Genomic DNA, 20,312 nt, shown 5'->3' with positions numbered 1-20,312 from the left:
AATTGACGTTGGTTCTCAGATGATGTATCTAATATTGGACGAAAACTAGCCATAGACAAGTTACAGTTTTTCGAATTGAGATTTGGCAGCCCTGAGAATCATCTAGATTGGGCTCACGATAAAACTCTCTCTCACTCTTCTGGTTGATTTGACCAATAGTGAATTAATACCAACTATTACAACTGGCCTTTAAATGTAAAAAATATTTTATAATGCGATAGACATCTTCTAGGAGTACATATTATACTCTAGGCATTTCCAAATGGGCAACATTATGCTACTATTTATCTAGTCTGTGATTTTTGTTGGCAAATGTCATTCTCATGGGTTTAAAAGGATCGGCGTATTTTCAAATTCTTATTTATTTAATAATAATTTAGTATTCTAATTAAATTGATGAGTGATTTACTGTTTTGGGCGCTTGAATAATTTATTGACGGTTTATAATAAGGTTATATAGAAGTCAAAATAGGAGGTTAAGATGGTAAGCAGGAATTAAAATTAAGGTTTGCAGCCATATGATTTGTTTAAAAGGTAAATTTATTTACAATATCTTTATAATTGCAGTCGGTGATAGAATTTTTGAAGGATCTTCCTTCGTACGATGAGCACAACTTCACATTATTCAACACAGATCATGGTATACGGAATTGCTCTAAAAGACCTTCAATATACCTACCCACTAAGGATATACCTTCTGAACAAAGTTGAGTATACGATTTTTATTTATAAAACTATACATGTATAACTAAATATTTTGGATTATTGGCTATTCAGCCAAAAATCCTTGTTAACATTATTGTTTTGCACGAAGTCTGAGTAGGAAAGTGACTTTTAAGATTTTTTTGTCCATATTTATGACAAGGCCCTTTTTCGTACAAACATCTTCAGGTTGAAATGAAAATCAATCTCATGCCTCATCTCATCTCATCTTATCTTATTGATAGATACAGCTCTTCAATATTAGTATTTATTGTTTCATTGCATAAATAAGATACAAACTTCATACAGTCTGTTTTACTTTTATGCTAATTCATATAGTGTACACTAAACACAAGGAAAGGTTGGCAACACATATTCTTAGGGCATTGGGATCAAGGGAATTGTAAGGAGCCACTGGCCACAAATTGTATAATACAATGGAATTTGGAAATACCAACAAAAACCCAGGTCTAGCAGTGGATGTCTATTGGTAGGTATTATGATGAGACTATATTTACTTCATAAATATCAATCATATTTATCATTTATAAGTATTGCAATGGTCAATTGCAAGTGGTATCAAATGGGTAGGTAGTATATACTTGTTGTCATGTTAGGGTCTAGCTAGCTAGTTCAATGAACCTCAAACAAATATCGAATATCATCAAAAAACCAATAAGTGTGGATGAAAAACTCAGATGACAGCTTGTATTATTTAAACAAAAGTGGCAACCACAATTAGGATTTTTCAGTGACAATCTGAATTTAGAAAATCAGTTTTGTACGACCCTGTGAATTGGCTAGGATATTGAACCAATATTCTAGAATATTATGACTTACTATATTTTATAACAAGAGTCAAATCTGTAGGGCTCTTGTTATAAAATATAGTAAGTTGCCTGTAAAGGCAGAAGATGGATCTTTAGATGCTTTCTTAATATATTGATTGAATTAATAACTCTTATGTTATTTGAACCATATTTTAGGAAACGCAGCATCTTAAGCAAAAATATGAATTAAGAATTTCAGACATTTTAAAGTTTAGCATCACTATTGAGAAAATTGTTTCTTAAATTATTTTAGTCCTCAAAATATATTTGACTCAACATTTACGATCAAATTGAAATAGCTTTTTCTTTTTTTTTACAGTAATTGTAACAGAAAAGACAAATATATTACTAAGGTACCTACACCAGCAGTGGGAGAAAAAGGTAATTATTAAATTGATAAATGATTGATGCTCTGGCACTTCATTCATGCACAACAGTACTGCATACCCTAGAATGTTTGTATAACTTGTACATGGAGGGTTTTTTCCATTTTATTTTTTTTCTGTTTTACGTTCAACCCACTGTTAATATTGGCCAAACTGGATAAGTAATTAAGTTTCATTACAGTGGTGATTTCAGCCATGCCAACCATTAAGCCAGAAAAAGTGTCATGCTGTTTTGGTGTACAATCAATTGTACTTTCATTAAATTTAATTGTCATTTGAGGTAACAACATACTGGTTTTTTAATATCCTATCAACAAATTAGTGGCATGCACATTGTAGGATTTTCAACCATGGTATGTATAGGTCACAAATACTTTAGGATAGACAATGCCATTATGAATGCATGAAATGCTACTGTAGTTACTTTACAGAGCATGTCATGTGTTATTATGACAGATATTTAAAAGATTCTTATAACATACTTATAATAAAATAATTAAACAACATGTTATCACTTTTCAGAACAACACCTCCCCAAAGAAACGTGATCAAAGCCACATAGAACAAAATGGTGATGACACCCGACCACGCAAGAGGCCCTGCTTAAGTTCACCATTTCACTGAAAATGTTCTTACACAATGATGTGCTTCAGTTACAGACTTTGCGAAGTGTATTGCCATTTTACAATAATGTTTTGTATATCACATTTTTAGGTCATATTATACATTGATTCTCGAAACATTGGTTCTTAGTTTTTCTGGAACCTACAATTTCATAGATTAAAATTGTCAATAATTCTTTTGTACACAAAACCTAAATTGAAACTGAAAAAGGTAAGTGGTTCAATAAGCTGTGAAACACACTGTTGTTTATCTTTTGCCTTTTGTTTAGTTTTTTGTGTGCATCAGAATTAAACTATTGGATTCCATGTAAATTTTCCCGTGATTGTTACAATTAAATGTAATTAAGAAGTTATAATTGCAAATTCATTCCATGTTAATTTAGCTTTTACATTTTATGTAACATAGTAACTTTGATGTACCCTAGATTTGTTTTAGAAGTACATCCAAGGTTGGTAACATCGAGGGATGATGAATATTATTGATAATAAAAATGGGTTCAGTATTTATTGAATGTGGACATCTTTATGTTAGAGGTCAGTGAAAGTAGCTTTTTGTGTATGAAAAATTTATTTGTGGCTTTAGAGTACCTAACTTTATTTCAAATTATATTTCTACTGAATCTTGTTATAGATTTTAAAATTGATCTGCCATAATGGCAGAACTGTAAATATTTCATATTTTCGAAACATGATTTTAGTTAATAAGTAAGGCAAAGTAATAAGTAAGCAAAGTTTTATAGAAAGTGCCTCTCTTAAGTTGAATAAAATTATTGCCTTTTACTATCACTTGCAGTTTTTTATCCCTTTCAATATAAATATTAATAAGTGTCACTATCTAAAAAATATTTTTTGGCACTTGATTCCCTATTTTGGTTTTTGGGTATTACTTTTAATGGTTTTATAGTAGGAAATCTATTTTGGAACCAAAATTTGAAAAATGGGACATAATAATAAAGAAATATTTTAAATAAATTTCAAGTTGTGTATTGATTGTAATAGCTTGGAAGATGAATATTGATTTTTAATCATTTCTGTTTCTTCAGCTATATACATCAGACCTGCAGTACAATTCGGATTATTGTTTAAAAACAATGATTAAATATATTTAACATACAAATGATAAAATTATTTTTGTTGTGGCCCTTTTCTTGTTGAGATTTCACCACTAACTTAGTAGCTTTTTAAATATTCTAATTTGCCATAATATGACAAATATGGTAAATAATAAATTTGTAAAAAAAGAAATAATTCATATGAATACAATTATTTTTTGTCTGTTTCACTAACTTGGCAGAGATGGATTATTGTTAAAGAAAAACATCTTGAACACTTACACAATATAAATATTTAATTTGAAATGTATATTATAATGATAAGTTTTTCCAATATTAATCTTACTGGAATTTGAACCTGAAAAGGGTGTTTGCTAATCAAACTAAAACTAATATGGATTAAGTAAATAGGAGAAAAAATAAAACTACAGCTTTAGAATGAAAAATAATTTTATTCTAATCAATTATACTTATTTCACAATTTGCAGAATGGATCCACAAGCTGCATGTTAGATTTCAAGGGAACCTAATGGAATCTTTTTCACTTAAAAGTTAATAGTGATATTTTACCTAAATATCTAAATCACCATATGCTAGAATGAGATGTCATTAGTCATGCATATGATAGGAGTATAACTTCAGGGACAACCTAATTTAAAGTGTGCTTGGCAAAAAGGTATAATTATACATATTCAATATTGTCTGTTGCTGGCACACATATATACCCATATCACATCAATATGCCTTTAATAATGGTTTACTCAATGACATGTCCAATAACATATGATAATTCACTAAGAGTTTGACGGTAATGAACAGCATATAACACAGCATACAACTGACCTGCAAAGCATGGTGGGTCTATGCTCTTTAAGCCCTCACACAAGAGGAGGCCTAAGCAAAGTATTGGAACATTTCTTAGCTAGAAGATGAATCTTTGACATGTTACATGCTTATGCATTAAAATTTAATTCATTCTTGTATAGTTAGATTATGCCATTTATAATAAAACAATCAAAGAGTAAACCAAGATTAAATAAAATTCCTATCTAGCTTTATGTGATTTGCAAGTATTTAAAAAGTTTAAAATTAAAAAAGAAATGCTAATGCCATTATCTTGATAAAATAAAATTTAAGATTTATCCAGCTCTGAATTAATTTTAGACTAACATTTTTATAAAATGTCTTGATTATTATGAACAATTTAATCTTTTGCAGGCACTTCAATGACTCGGGGCTTATCAATAATACGAGCAGTGCGGTTGCCCTTTTCAACAATACCAATGATCCAGGCTTGGTAGCCCTCCTGCTTCTCAATGTCTTTGCAGTATGCAGCTGCCTGCTCTCGGGGCAAGCAGATTAAGAGTCCTCCAGAAGTCTCTGGTGCATGGCCCTGTAACAGCTGAAACATATTGCCACAGGCCTTTGCAACAGCTGCCATTTTGGCAATCACTGGCAAATTATGGATAACAAATGACACCTCATTCTTTTGGTGTGACGCCAGATTCTGTGCGTGCCCAAGAAGACCAAATCCAGTTACATCAGTTGACCCATGAGCATTATATTTATGCATAAGTCGCGCTGCAATCCGGTTGAGTCTACTCATAGAGTCCATGGCTCGGTGATAAGCTCTTCTTACATCTTCTTCTGACACTACCAATTTAATTCTATTCCATCGCTCAGGCTGGTCTAGCCACTGGTGAGCATTTACTGCAACTTGGGTGCCAAGAGGTTTCGTTAGAACTAAAACATCACCCATAACTGCGTTATCAGGCACAATATATTCGTTCGGTTGGCAAATTGTCGTAGCCACCCCACCGATGGTGCACCAGGGGTTGATCACAGTTTGGCCACCAGTCACAGATGTACCTGCTTCAAGTGCTGAATCTTTAAATCCTCGCATAATGAGAGGAATAACTACGTCTCGCTCTTTTTCAGTCATCTTGGTGGATACTCCGAGAAGCATCAACATATTGTCACATTCAGTCACACCCATAGCATATAAGTCGCTAAGTACGTTTGCACACGCAATCTTGCCCATCATGTAGGGATCGTCAACTAAAGGATAGAAAAAGTCAGTGGTTTGTACCAAACAAAGGCCTCCGTGTCTCAGCGGCGTTACCGAACAGTCCAAACCGATACCAATGCGCGGGATAGCCACATGCATAAATTGATCTTGATCCTGCTGGGAATAGTCCTGCTGCAGTGACTCCACGAGCTTGGAGAGAACATCTTGGGGCACTTTACAACTCCTTCCTTTGAGGTCGGCGAATCGCGTCAAGCGAAAACTAGCTTCCAAGTCGTGGGCCACAGGGTCGAATGGCCGACGAAGAGCCAAAGCATTGGGGTTACCGGCCATTTCTAGTTGCGCAGAAGATAGTGAATCCTGCGCTACACTAGACTGATACGACATATTACACAAATACACAACAATATTATGGTACGCTTTCGGGTAAGTTTAACAAAAATGCCGAAACCCGACACGCCGCCAAGTGACGCTTGCAAAATGGCGTCTCCTTTACAAAGAGGAAATGGCAGCTACAACTTTATTCAAACCGGGATCTCCTATTGGTTTATACAATATGTAAACAAAAGTATCTGTTAGATCATTGGCTAAATTGAAGACGATGTATGTAATCTGCAACGAGAACATACTTATGAAATGAATTCCTATGTTTTTATCGAAAATAAGAGATACCTGTAACTGAAATTATTTTCTGATGAAAATGAAAAATAAAGAAGTATTTTGTTGATTGAAAAGATAAAGTTATATTTATGAAAAATAAATAGTAACTACATGAACTACCATGTTAAAGTTTTTTTGCATATATTATCTGTGTTAAAAGTAAAATAAGTACCTAATCTGTGGTGATAACTGAAATTATTCGTCTGAGTTGTTTGTACTTGGTAGTGGCTGCTGCGTTTTATTTGACATAATTTTCAGCTAATCGGAATGATGAATTAACTTTTTTTATTGGCTAATTTATAAATTTTTGTATTGGCCACAAAACTCAATTGGTCGTTAATTGTATAAAGCCTAGAATCTAGATTTTCTTTGTTTATGATTAGTTTGTATTTTTGGTGTACGGCGGTTATTTTTTTTTAAACTTGCTGACTTGTCGAATGTCCTTCCTTTCTAGTTTCTTCTTAAAATTTCAATTCCTTATTTAGAAATCCTGAAAGAAACATGCGAGTGTATTTATAGATCGAAATGGAATTAATAAAATGGAAAAAAGTCGAAAATGAAGAGGGCTACCCATGTTATATTGAGTGAGTAAAAAACTTTCACTAACTTTCAACACCTAAAGAATGTCTAATAATTGTATTTTGTTCTAGAAAAACCTACTATTATTAATACTAAAATTACTCTGTCGTTTCAGTGAAACAAACGGTAAACAATACTTTGACCATCCTCGGTTTAGCAAGATATTGAAAACTTTGGAAGAATTTAATGACATGAAATATAGTGCTTACAGAATTGCATTTAAATTGTTTGCCTTACAAAAGAGTTTAAAAGGTTAGTTGTCACGTATTGTCCTTATAAATCCATATGATATGTTTTTTTTTTTGCTTGGAGTTTAAAAACAAAACTATCACTGAATAAAATCTTTAAATTTCTAAGCGAAATCAATCTCTCTGAGGCATGGGGGTCAAACATCGTCAATTTACTTACACCAGGTTGGCGAACATGAAAGTATATATTTTGGGATCGAACCTAGGACCTTGTGATCACGTAAAATCACGATCATGCAAAACACACCCACTAGGCCAACGAGGCGGTGTGTACACTACTATGTCAAAAAACTGCTGAGTTACTGGTCTGCTTCTCAGTAGAATCTGCTTTTATAACTGCACGTGGTGGAGTCATGCTCAACATTTTAAAAGTGCATAAATTAGGCCTACTTCAATATAATTAAATTTAAATTTGAATTTGAATATATTATGAATTATTATGTATTTCCAGTGCCACCACTACGTATAAGTTCAGGTGTATTCGCACGCCATCAGCTAAGTCTCTCAGAGAGTAGCCTGTCTCTAGATACTGCTGAGTTAGAAGCTGTGCTTGCTGACATTTACTTTGCCGCTGAGAAGGAGGGATTGTTTATTGGGGATGTTGATTTGGCAGTGGATCTTTTGATCAACTTGCTGCTTAATGTGTATGATGGGTATGTATTATTTTTAGATATTTAAAATATTGCAGAAGAACGAAATTCGTTCGCACAGGCATATATTAGCATAAATAATACATGAAGCAAAGTACAATTGCATGAGCATAATTTTTTTTTGTTATTCCACTACAAGTTAGCCCTTCACTGCAATCAGACCTGGTAATAAGTGATAATGCAGACTAAGATGGTAGTGGGCTAACGTGTTAGGGAGTATTGTAGTCATACCCCTAATAGATCTCTATGTGACATCAAACCGGAACACTAAGTGGCATGTCTCTGTTGGTAGGGTGGTAACTAGCCGAAGCCTCCCACATGACCAGACTAGAGAAAATTCTGTAATTGTTATTTACACTGCTCACCATTGCACCTGGGAAGTTGTCAAAAATGTAATTTAGGCTAAAGCTGCACAATTACAGTTTTCACAATCTAACATGACCAGGTTGCAGTTGCCTCTCTTAGCCAAATTATATGTATACCATGTAAAACCATTGTTCCATTAAAGATAAGACTGTTCCATTATAGATTTAATCCTATCCTTGTACAATATTAGCACATTCAATCAGAACATTTTGCTGAGAATAAAGTTTTCTACCAAAAATAAATCAAATTCAAATTTTCTTTATTAATGTAGGCCTATCACAGGCACTCATGAAGCGTTCATACATATATGTTAACATAAATGTATGGGGTCGGTGATAAATTCGTTCGCCAACTTAAACCTAAAGCTACGAGGGTTCCAAATGCGCCCTGGTCTTAGAATCCCACAACAAACTTAGCCGGGTAAATATTTTTTTTGTTATCACCATCTCACAGTAGATTTATATTAAGCTATGAGACAGCAATTTACACCCAAGCTTTTTATCGTTTAAGTAATCCTTAACATTATAATAGGATTTTTCTGTAAGCTTAGTGAAATCTACTGTAGTTTATCTAAGAATATTAAAAAAGATGAATCTTAAAGTCATTTGACTGTTACAGAGAAAGAAAAACAACCATAAGGGTCTTAGCAGCAAAGACCATCCTGATATTGTTAAGTGAAGAATCAATAGCAGAGAAATGGCAGGCTCTCGCTAACTGCTGTGCAGATCACAATGGCTGTGTGTCACCTAGGAGGCTGGCAGCGTTACTAGTGCATGTCACAGCCTTACCCAACTATTTAGGTTGTCAGTGCGACCATTTGCAAAATGATGTTGATTCCTGTTTCGCAAAGGTAAACCCAACATAGAACTATTTTTATGCATACTGCCAATACTTAGAAGTTTGAGCTTAAATTGAGGATTTTTCTTAAATCCTAACTAATATTAAGAATACGTTAGTTTGTTTGTTTGTTTTTCTTACACCCCCTAAGTAAGCTAATAATCAACTTGATTTTTGGTATACAGTTGGTTGAAAGGATGGTGAGTGAGCCAGGGCTCGGAACCAGTTTGAATTTACTGGAAATGTTTGGCTAATAACCGGTTTATTTTTGTTTTCTGCGTTATACCGGTTAAATGATTGAACGAGCCGAAATGAGGTTAACGTTCTAATTGAGCGATCAATTTCATATCGATTAATAAACCTAGCCTATTTCAAGGCGCGTGCGTGTCCTACTTCGCTGCAAGGAACAAATATGATATAAATGTCTGGTGTCTATATGTTTAATAAAAGTAAGAAAAACTTAAAATATAAATCAGGAGAAATTACTGATTAAAAAGGGCAGGAAACTTTGTACATGGCGGACGGACAGTCCGGATTGGTGAACAAAACTCGCGTGTGAATTCGCACACTAAATTTACAGAAGCCTTCCCGCCCATTTCCAAGATTAGATATCCATTTTTATTATTTTACCAAAGACTTGTATAACCAAAGACATCTGCTTCATTTTTCATTATTGATCTCGGCAGATACAGTCTAGAAATTGATTTTTTAATTTGGATGAAGGAAGATCGATATTTAGTGCAAAATAACCACCCTTGGGAAATTTACTTTCTCCTGGATCAAATAGAGCCTGTGTCCTTTCTACTAATTATATGCCAAAAATAGGGCCTTAATGAAGGACAAACAAACAGACAAACACACTTTCGCAATTATAATATTAGTGTGGACCACAAAAAGGACAGTTTTTTTTATTCCATTACATCACACCTGCAGGGCTAGCATGGGTAGGAGTCAAAAATTATATCCCCCGATGTCAGGGGTATATCCCCTGACAAGGGATCAAACCCCCTAAAGCACGGGAACGGAATTGGAGAAATTTAACCCCGTTTATTATTACACATATGTTATATTATTTCCACTCATGCGCCAGTGCTCTGAGACTTGATGCACCTGTGGGAGAAGGAAAATTTGTATCCTTTCCCCGGGGACATAAAAGTCTTATGCCCATGCCTGCCGGGCTGGTGGTAAATGTTGGTGCAGTCTAAGATGGTAACAGTCGTAACTTTAAAAATAAATCTCTTCATACAGAGTGCTGGCATGCTCGGCGTGTCAGCACAAGAAGTAGCGGAATGGGGTGCACACCATTGTTCCAGCACTCGTTGGCTGAGTGTAGTACAGCGTATATTTGACAGTAGGAGCAGTGCAAACGCTAGCGCTGGCTGCAGTGCGTGTGGACAACCCCTAATCCAGGTACTCTTCTTACCAACTTATGTCTTTCCACCAAGTATGTGTAAGAAACTGCAATCAAGCTGTTTGTACATTATAATAAATAAATAAATATACTACGACAATACACACATCGCCATCAAGCCCCAAAGTAAGCGTAGCTTGTGTTATGGGTACTTCGATGTCTGATGAATATTTTTATGAATAACATACATAAAATACTTATAATATACTGATAAACACCCAGACACTGAAAAACATTCATGTTCATCACACAAACATTTTCCAGTCGTGGGAATCGAACCCACGGCCTTTGACTCAGAAAGCAGGGTCGCTGCAAACTGCGCCAATGGGCCGTCTAAAACCATATGCAACAAGTGTGTTAATTTAAATTTTACGAAAATGTAATTGCTGCACACCAGTTTCATAGGACATTATTCATCACACTTGCGAGAATTATAACAGGCTAAACTATGAAATATGTCGTGAATAATTTGATAAATTTAAATGTTATCATACTTATAAGGGTAAATGTCTTTTTGTTTCTATTAAAAAAAGAATATTACCCGGTTAAATAAAAAATGGTCCATCTTCATACATATAAATAAAACATTAGTGCGGTAATGTTAAATAAAATACTTGTGTTTAATTAACATCTTGGATTATGAGCTTATAACAATGTTAAAACGATAACGGTTCGAGAAATTGTGATGAGATAGTTTTGTTCGCAAAACACGTAAAATCGTCATTGAATCCTTGAAGCCGAATTTTCTCTATGAGAGAACGAGGCCTGTTCCCAGTAATGGGATATAAATAGGGCTAAAGTCTGGGTTAGACACGTAGACGAAAAACGACAACCACATAAGGATGCCAATGTTCAGGCCATCTCGGTTTATGTGGAAGATTTTGGTTGTGGTTTTTAGGAACAAGATTGTGAAGTTCGCTGGCAAAACTATGCCCTATAAATATCCACAAACAGGTAACATTACATTGGTGCTGTACACTCATCACATTTATAACTTGCATTAGCATCAGGTATTTATTATCAGGGATGTAAAGTTCGTTTATCTAGTTCATAGTGTAACCTTCTGCAATACATCGAAAAGGGTATGTTACAAAGCGAAGCTGTAAAGCATAAATCACTGTTTGAAAAACCAACCGTTTAATATTCAGAGCTTCTGTGACCAAAGTACAGATTCTTACTTTGTTGCACTGTTAGTCCCGTCTTGACCACGATCCACGCAACTGGGTCGAAATATCGACAAATCCAAAATATTATCGTGGTATGTACCCGTTGAACTATATTTAAGAAATGTTGATTAACCAATCTTAGTTTAAAATCTTTAAACAATATAATGATGATTAAATTATCAAAACTACTATTATATATATATATATATATATATATTATATGTGTATGTATACTAAAATATGTTTATTTTCAGGTGCTGAAATTCAAATGTGCGAAATGTAACAGTGTATACTTCTGCGAAAAGTGTTATTTATATGGCAAGGATGCGTCTTGTATACCCAATCATAAGAAAACGCATTTAGTTCAAGAAGTAATGGATGGGGAGGTATGTGCTATACGTTTTTCAATTCTGTAACAATGTATAGAATATATCTTATTACACGTATAATTTTGGAAAACAAGTAGTCCAATCTGAACTTGAAGCAAATGGTATTGCAGTTGTATAGCACGCGTTGATAAACTAAGTTCAATATACGGGCGATTCGAATAAGATGGCATAAAATCGACCGCCTTTAATAAATAAATATAATACAAGCGTAGCGTTTGGCGTAGTTTGCAGGGTCGCTGCAAACTACGCCAATTGGCCGTTGAAATTCATTCGTATAAATCCATTCTTAAACAGCGCGGGTTAAGTATTTATGTGTATTGTATTCATAAAAATATTCAACAGCTATCTTAGTACCAATAACACAAACTACGCTTGCTTTGGGCCTAGATGGCGATGCGTGTATTGTCGTGGTACATTTATTTATTTATTATATATTTAATAAAACTGACTTAGTTAGAGCTGGACTTGCAAATGAAGGGTTCTGTACCAAGGTGCAATATGAAACTCTAAATATTGTTAAGATGTAGCAGTAAACACCAAATAAACCAAAAGTCAAATATTACTTTATTCAAATAAATAATATAACCCATGTTATATGTCCTAAGGTAAGCATAGCTTGTGTAATAGGTACTTATATAACTGATAAATATTTTTTAAGAATCATCATCAACATCATATCATCATTATCATCATCATCATCATCATCACCATCATCATCATCACCATCACCCTATCAGCCCATTACCGGCCCCCTAAAGGACACGGGTCTCCTCCAACAATGAGAAAGAGTTGAAGCTGTAGTCCACCACTCTGGCCCAGTGCAAATTGTTGGACTCCACACACCTTTGATAACAATATGGAGAATTCTCTGGCATGTAGGTTTTCTAGTGTAGTGCTTGAAACGCGTATAACTTATAAAAATTAGTTGTGTGTGCTCGAGTTCGAACTCGACCCCCCGAATGTGAAGTAAAATACTACCCACTGGGCTATTACCGGTATACATAAATACTTATTATATACAGATAAACATCCAGCCATTGAAAAACTTTCATGTTCTTCACACAAACATTTTCCAATTGTGGGAATCCAACATGGACTCAGAGAGCATAGTGGGAATAGAAATATACATTCTGAGAAAATTTCAACTCGCTATTCTTTACGGTGCATGAGATATATCTTCTGACAGACGGGCGGACGGCGGAGGTGGAGCTAGTATTAGATAGGGTCCCGTTGGCCTTTTGTTGCGAAACCCTAGAAAGATGTTAGTTTCTTGACATTTAATAAATAAGTTAAATATTTGGTTCATAATTCGGTATAAAATTTTAGATAAAACCCACCGAATGCCTCAGCTTCATGAAGGGAATGAAAAGGTTTTTCTTTTGCACAAAGACAAGAAAGAAAAAAACCAGTAAGAAAGAAAGAAAAAATAAACAGACAAAACAAAGCACAGTAAAAAGGAAAGAAAAGCCGGTTATATTCACGTCTACCGTGGGCAAAGCTTCGGGTAATAAGGCCAATAATCCAGCTATGACTCTTCAAGATATCATTACTAATATGGAAAATGACACAAAGTAAGTTTTTTTTTTAAATTTTAAATAGTGTTTTTACATTTGGAGGAAATATCAATTTTATAAATTTTAACTGAGTATAAAAATTTTCGGAACCGTCAGATTTTGAACCTGCGACTCTCTGGCAATCGCGCCCTGAGCGCTATGACTACTAAGTTACGGCTTCCAGTCCACCGATGCCGAAATTAGTATATTTATCAGCATTATATCAGTCTTATAGCGACTGTAGCGCCATCTAGTAGGAAACATTGCAGTTTCTATCTACTTCTTAGATGTCCGTGTTATAATGAGACAAGAGATGACATTTTTTGATATTATTATTACCTGTTAATACCTGTTTGGTTACTATCAGCCGGTCCACACGGTGCTTTTTTCCAAAATGTCCATCAAGGTACGCCTCGTATCATAGGATTAGATACTATAGAAGACCCCCTTTTCCTGGTGGGAGGCTTCGGCCGTGGCTAGTTACCAACCTACCGACAATGACGTGCCGCTAAGTGATTTAGCGTTCCGGTAGTTTAGAAACCGATTGTATGGGTTAATAAAACTGCCATACTCCCTAACAAGTTAGCCCGCTAGCATCTTAGATTGCATCATCACTTACTAACGCTAACGTGTAATAAAAAAAAATATACTAATAGAAGACCCCTGAAAACAGACCCTCTCATCGCACGGCCACCAGATCTGCCCAACTCTTTGAACTTTCACCTTTATTGTTATCCTACCACAATAAACGAGACCTCCCGTCTTTGCTTGTTCTCGCAACGCGGCATGTAGTCCGGCCGTGACTAAGTCCAATCAACTGAGTGATCGTCGGACAAGTTTGGACTATGTCCGCGCAGCGAAATTGAAGCAGAATTACCTGTGAGAACACCAACGCACCTAAATCTTTATAGTGCGACGCTGCAACGCGGCATGTAGACCGGCCGTAACTAAGTCCAATCAACTGAGTAATCGTTGGACAAGATTGGACAATAATGTTGAACAAAGATCTTATATATACTTGTGTAATTTCAACATGCCATGGTTTTGGCTAGACTGACCGTGTTGGAAGTGCATCCCCGTTTTGGAGCTTTCTTCATCATCATCCGTGGCCTATTAACATGTAGGATGCTGGGCACAGGCGACTTGGGAGATACAGTTTTAGAGCGTATACCCACCACGTTGCTACAATGCGGGTTGGTGGGCTTTAACGACTAGTGCCTTGAAGTAAGTTATAGTAACCGGGACCGACGGTTTAACGTGCACTCCGAGGCATCAATTTCCAAAGTCCGGGCTAGTTCTGAAAATCCTTTAATAGGAAATACCTTATATTATAATTACAACCCAATACCTTCTCCTCCGTAGTTCTAGCGTCTAATAAATAGCTGTGGCGTGCATAGAGGGTATGCAGATGATATAAAATGAACAAAATCTCCAGTAAGCGTTATATATATGTAAAGCAGCTGATATCGATACTATATTTATATTGCAGAAAAGAGCTGTACGATCAATATATAAACTTAAATCACGCGAATCCCTTCGTGAAAAGTTTAAAGAAATAGGCATAATAATATAGTATTTGTAAGACAACATATTAGTCTTTATAAACAAAAAGTGGACATCGAAACTCGAGTATAAACATAAAGATGAAGAAAAGATTATTCATAAATTTTATCATAATGTTTATAAAGGTATGAATTGTTATGAATAAAGGCATGAATCTCACACGAAATCCAAGAAATGTATTATCATGGAAAGATTAAAGCATTTCCAACGTAATTGTGGTTTCGAACTTACAACGGAAGGTGATCGTTAATGTTTAAAAGTAGACTCTTATTGTATCTGTGTGTCATTATCAACTCGTTGTCCGCCGTGCTGGCTAAGTGAGGATAGGTGGACTTGCCATGCCTTTAAGAACATTGTAGAGGACTCTCAGGCATTCGACTTACAAGAAATGGTCATAAATTAGTGTCATCTGCATATCGTCTGCGAATGGTACAGAAGTCATTTGTGGGATTGAGTATACGCTTTTATAATAGGATTCCTAAGGTGATTCTGGACCTACCAATGCAGTTTAAAGAATGTGTTAAAACACATTTACTACAGCGAGGTTACTATACAATTGATGAATTTCTTAATTACAAGGTTGCTTGGAAGCATCCGGCTCCGCTTTCATCTCTCACAAGATAGAAAAATGAATTTTAAAATGTAAATTGTTGATGTCAGAAAAGAGCAACAGCTGAGTTTCTGGCCGGCTTCTTCTCGGTAGAATCTGCCTTCCGAACCGGTGGTAGAGTCACTGCATACAGACAGACTTGACCTTTCAAAAGTGCTTATATAAGGCCTACTTGAAATTTTGAAAAAGAGTTATAAAAAAGGAAATTTTTATAACTCTTACAATGCCTATCCTTAAGTTTTTTTTTTTAACTCATATTGGAGATTTTCTTCATTTTTATCATCTGCATACCCGTTACACCCCCTTTATGCACGCCACTGGCTGACGCAATGACGCTGACAGTAGACATCGATTGTGTTTAAGGGCTCTTAAAGATCTTATGGATCAGCTTGAAACAATGGCCAAAGCCGGGGACGACCAGGTGAAAGGAAAAGCTGAGGTATATTATAATCAGATATCAGCACAAATCGCGAGGCTCAAGACATTAAAAGTAAGTGTTATTTTCACTAGCGTAAAGCCCCAGCTTCGCATGGAAGCTATGTGGTGGTACCTATAACCTAGTAGGTACTGGCCTACAATCCACGTTAGGTGAGCGTGAGAGTGATCCACGTGAGGAAGCGATGATAGCCCAGTGGGTGGGAGGACTTCGACTTCGCTTTCAGGGTGTTAATAAATCCGTTTCGTAATTTAAAAGATCTAAACATACAAACAGCTGGCGTGAATTTATTTTATAGTTGGATTTTTTTTGCATTATTTTTATTATGAATCTTTTTAATCCATATTATATAGGACAATATGAAGTATTTCATACTAAATAAGAATAATGTAAGCGTAGCTTGTGTTATGGATACTTAACTGATAAATATTTTTTATGAATCATATACAGATAAAAACCCAAACACTGAAAAACATCGTCGCTCATACCTTTTCCAGTTGTAGGAATCGAACCCACGGCCTTGGACTCAGTCCAATAATTAATAATTGCTTTAAATTTCAGGACAATTTCTTAAACCCAAACTATTTTACAACTGACACAAGTACTGACAAATTAGAACGACCTCAGGCATTCGATCTCTTCAGTCCAATACTAGTGGAGGATAAACAATCTAAGGTCACAGAGAACACAAAAAGTCAGCCGAGGGTACTTAGCCTGGACTCCGGAAACTTCTCGGTGACTGATAAACCAGACAGTCAAAATTTATTGACAATGTCCGGAGATGCTCTCAAGCCAGTGGTAGTTCATGCTACGTCGGACAGCATTTCCACTGTTTCTATGAATGACATGAGCAATTGGTATAATGGTGAATATTTTCAATCAACTCATTACTTTATAGTAGTTAGTTGTATATAGTTAAGCCTAAGAGCCAAGGACGGACAGACATTCATTATTTAATAAAAGCTGAAAGTTCTTCTGTGCGTGACCCCTTTACAGGTAAGAACGACCAGGGACTATAGAGTTTGGATTGTGGTTATTTGGGTAGTAAAGGTGTCCAAAATAGTACCTTAATTTCGTTAAAACATAAAGTAACCACAACGCAAACTCTAGTCCCTGATCGTTCTTACTTGTATAGGGGAGACGCACAGAAGCACTTTCAGCTTTTATTAAATAACGAAGCTCTGGCCGTCTACGGCTCTTGCTCTATAAAGCGAAATGAAATGTTATTATAGACTAATAAAACAAAATGTTTTTATAGAATCCGCAGCACACAAACGTGAAACAACAGCCAAGTCCAAACTGGAAAGCAATCACAGTATAGCGGTCACTGAGCAGCGATTCGCAGCAGACATTCGCTCCGTAGAGAACAGTAACGACAAGATGAGAGAACTAAACGCAGACCTGGACACAGTGCTGGACAGATTGCAGCAGATACTCACTAATAATTTTGCTATGGACGGTAAGTAGTATTATTACACGTAAAGACAAATTAACTACCAAACTTTTGTTATATAACATATCGAATATATATATAATAGTTCAACGGGTACATATCACGATAATATTATGGGCTTTGTCCCGCCGTGTCCACAGTCCATGCCACTGGGAAATATCGACAAATCCAATTATTTTATAAATTTAAAATGCATATAAACTTTTTGGGAACCGACAGGATTCGAACCTGCGACTGTCTGGCAATCGCGGACTTAGCGCTTTAACCAACTAACCTACGGCTCTACTACGGTTAACTGTGCCGAAATTAGTATTTTACGCAGACTGATGTAATACTGATGTCTTATAGCGACTGTATATAGAAAAATTATAAAATCCCATAATATTATCGTTTTATGTACCCGTTAAACTATATTTAAGAAATGTTGATTAGCCACGAAAACCTTAGTTTAAAGTCACTAACAAACTAGCAGGACTATAACTATACCTAACAAACAGTAGAACACACCTATTCAGGATTACATGTATGATAAAATAGCTTGGTTATGAATCGTGCTAACTTCATAGCTCAACATTAACTCTACTGTGAGATGGTGATAACAAAAGAAAAACCTGGCTAAGTTTGTTGTGGGTTCTTCTTAGACCAGGGCGCGTTTCGAACCCTCGTATCTTTAGGTTTAAGTTTATTTAGTTATTAAGAGCACTAACGACATGAATATTACACGTTTATAAACATAGCACACACACAAAAACATGTACTGCATATCAGTATGTCAATTACAAGTGCACATAGCATTGACAAAGCGTCGTGTAAACTTAATTTGACAAAAAATTTAACTCACTGATAAGTGTTCGTTGAGTTTTTTTTCTAGAAGATCGATCGAAGATCGATGCCTTGTCTTTTTAAATAACTGGTTGTTGTTTTTTTTATCTTTAAGTTAACGAATGTAGGTATCACCATCACTAACATTAGTTTTACATGTTAAATGTATGAACGCTTCATAAGTGCCTGTGACAATGTCTACATGAATAAAACATTTTTTAATTTGAGTACTTTAATCTTCACAGACTCGTGTTTCGACAACACACAACTGCGGGAGACGGCGAACGAAATGGAAGGTCTATTGGGAACCCTTATACGCGGCGTGGAACAACGAGCCACGCTCAACGCTGGCAACGGACTCGTATAGTGGGAGGTCTAGGTTCGATCCACGTCAGGGGCAATTTGGGAATTTATAATTTCTGATATTTCTCTGGTCCGTTCAGGTGGGACGCTTCGGCCGTGGTTAGTTACCAACCAACAAAGACGTGCCGATAAGCGATTCAGCGTTCCGGTACGATGTCGCGTGGAAACCGATCAATAACTTACATACCCTCTTACAGGTTAGGCCGTCACAGTCTTAGACTGCATTACTTACCACCAGGTGAGATTGCAGTCAAGGACTAATTGGACGTGGAATTAAAAAAAAAATACTGTAACGTCACAAGTGCGGCCATGACACCCGGCGAGCTGGAATGCGATTTTCGATGAAAATAATTTTTTGCAATTTATATTTACAAAACCTTTAATTTTTGCCACGCGAACGAGTTTATGACTAAGAGCCCTGGATGGGTTTTAAACTGATCTGTGGGATTATAAATATCATATTAATTGTTTGTCTGTCCCGTAACCGTTTATAGCCTACTGATACAGGTCAGAGCTTCGGGCTCCCTTTTGGGGGAAACGAATTCAATCCCCGATACTAAATAAAATATCACTTGCTTTAGCGGTGAAGGAACACATTGTGAGGAAACCTGTACGCCTGAGATTTCTCCATAACGTGCCAATAGGCGTGTGAAGTCTACCAATCCACACTTGGCCAGCGTGATAGACTACGGCCTAAATGCTTCTCAACCTTGAGAGGATACCCGTGCTCTGTAGTGGACCGGTAATGGGTCGATAATGAAATCCGTCCCACTTTATTCGGTGCTCAAGTATCATAAGACTTTATGTTTAAGGATCTGATTAGTTATTAAGCAAAAACAAAAACTTTAAAAAAATAACATGCCATATATTTTATAAAAAATTTACAATAATATAATGTCGTGAATAATAAAATAAAAATTGTAGTATAAATTACGTATCTCTTAAATTGCAATGTTAAAATTATTATTTCAATGTAAATCCTAATGTAACAATATCGTATGGGTTAAGCGTAAGTGAACTTATTTATCTGATTTGAATGAATAATTAAACAAAATCGCATTGTTCTAACGCCATTTTGTTTTATTATTATATGTTTAATTTACAATAAACAGTAAATTTATGAATTCCAAATTAAATGACTTCATAAAATAGGGTACTATTGATTGCTGTGCAATGGTTTTATCTACTTCAAATTGTTGACAAATATTTTTACATAAAATATGAAATGAATGGTACTTTCTTCTGTTACTCTGTCTACTTATTTGTTTCCTTTTTCAAATCCTAACAAAGCCGTTCATTGTTATTTTTATCTTGTTAATTGAAGGTAAAAAATAATATCATTATTGCGTATTACATATTTAGTGAATGTACCGTAATATAATGAGCTCAAATGTTTTCCCATACCAGTAAGTTGATAATTAATGTATGTATTAAAAATTACGTAAAATGCAATCAGATTGCATTAGCACAACCTAGAGTACTTAAAAATAAAATTATCAATAAAATTTTTAAACATTTACAAAAAAATATGTATAAAATGTGTATTATTATTAATTAATTACTCAATAAATGATTAATTATCTTAAT

At 35.3% G+C, this 20,312-nt stretch overlaps 3 protein-coding genes across 3 annotated transcripts; 2 read left to right on the top strand and 1 right to left on the bottom strand.

Annotated features, from left to right (window-relative positions):
- Positions 1-295: 295 nt before the first annotated feature.
- Positions 296-3,325, top strand: LOC120633100 (DET1- and DDB1-associated protein 1). The gene is made up of 4 exons (XM_039903210.1): positions 296-484; positions 568-706; positions 1,852-1,913; positions 2,441-3,325. The coding sequence occupies exons 1-4, from the start codon at positions 482-484 to the stop codon at positions 2,540-2,542; spliced, it is 306 nt and encodes a 101-aa protein (XP_039759144.1). The 5' UTR covers positions 296-481; the 3' UTR covers positions 2,543-3,325.
- Positions 3,326-4,025: 700 nt separating this feature from the next.
- Positions 4,026-6,118, bottom strand: LOC120633099 (inactive selenide, water dikinase-like protein). The gene has a single exon (XM_039903209.1). The coding sequence runs from the start codon at positions 6,004-6,006 to the stop codon at positions 4,798-4,800; it is 1,209 nt and encodes a 402-aa protein (XP_039759143.1). The 5' UTR covers positions 6,007-6,118; the 3' UTR covers positions 4,026-4,797.
- A 540-nt stretch (positions 6,119-6,658) lies between these two features.
- Positions 6,659-20,311, top strand: LOC120632974 (dystrophin-like). Its single transcript, XM_039902979.1, has 11 exons — positions 6,659-6,863; positions 6,974-7,110; positions 7,558-7,759; positions 8,741-8,972; positions 10,208-10,369; positions 11,791-11,922; positions 13,252-13,496; positions 16,015-16,141; positions 16,649-16,952; positions 17,346-17,546; positions 18,608-20,311. The coding sequence occupies exons 1-11, from the start codon at positions 6,805-6,807 to the stop codon at positions 18,727-18,729; spliced, it is 1,923 nt and encodes a 640-aa protein (XP_039758913.1). The 5' UTR covers positions 6,659-6,804; the 3' UTR covers positions 18,730-20,311.
- Position 20,312: the final 1 nt, after the last annotated feature.

Source organism: Pararge aegeria, chromosome 21 (genome assembly GCF_905163445.1).
Source record: "Pararge aegeria chromosome 21, ilParAegt1.1, whole genome shotgun sequence".
NCBI classification, from domain to species: domain Eukaryota; kingdom Metazoa; phylum Arthropoda; class Insecta; order Lepidoptera; family Nymphalidae; genus Pararge; species Pararge aegeria.
Note: the sequence above shows the minus strand (reverse complement) of the source record. Positions and strands in the feature narration are given on the sequence as shown.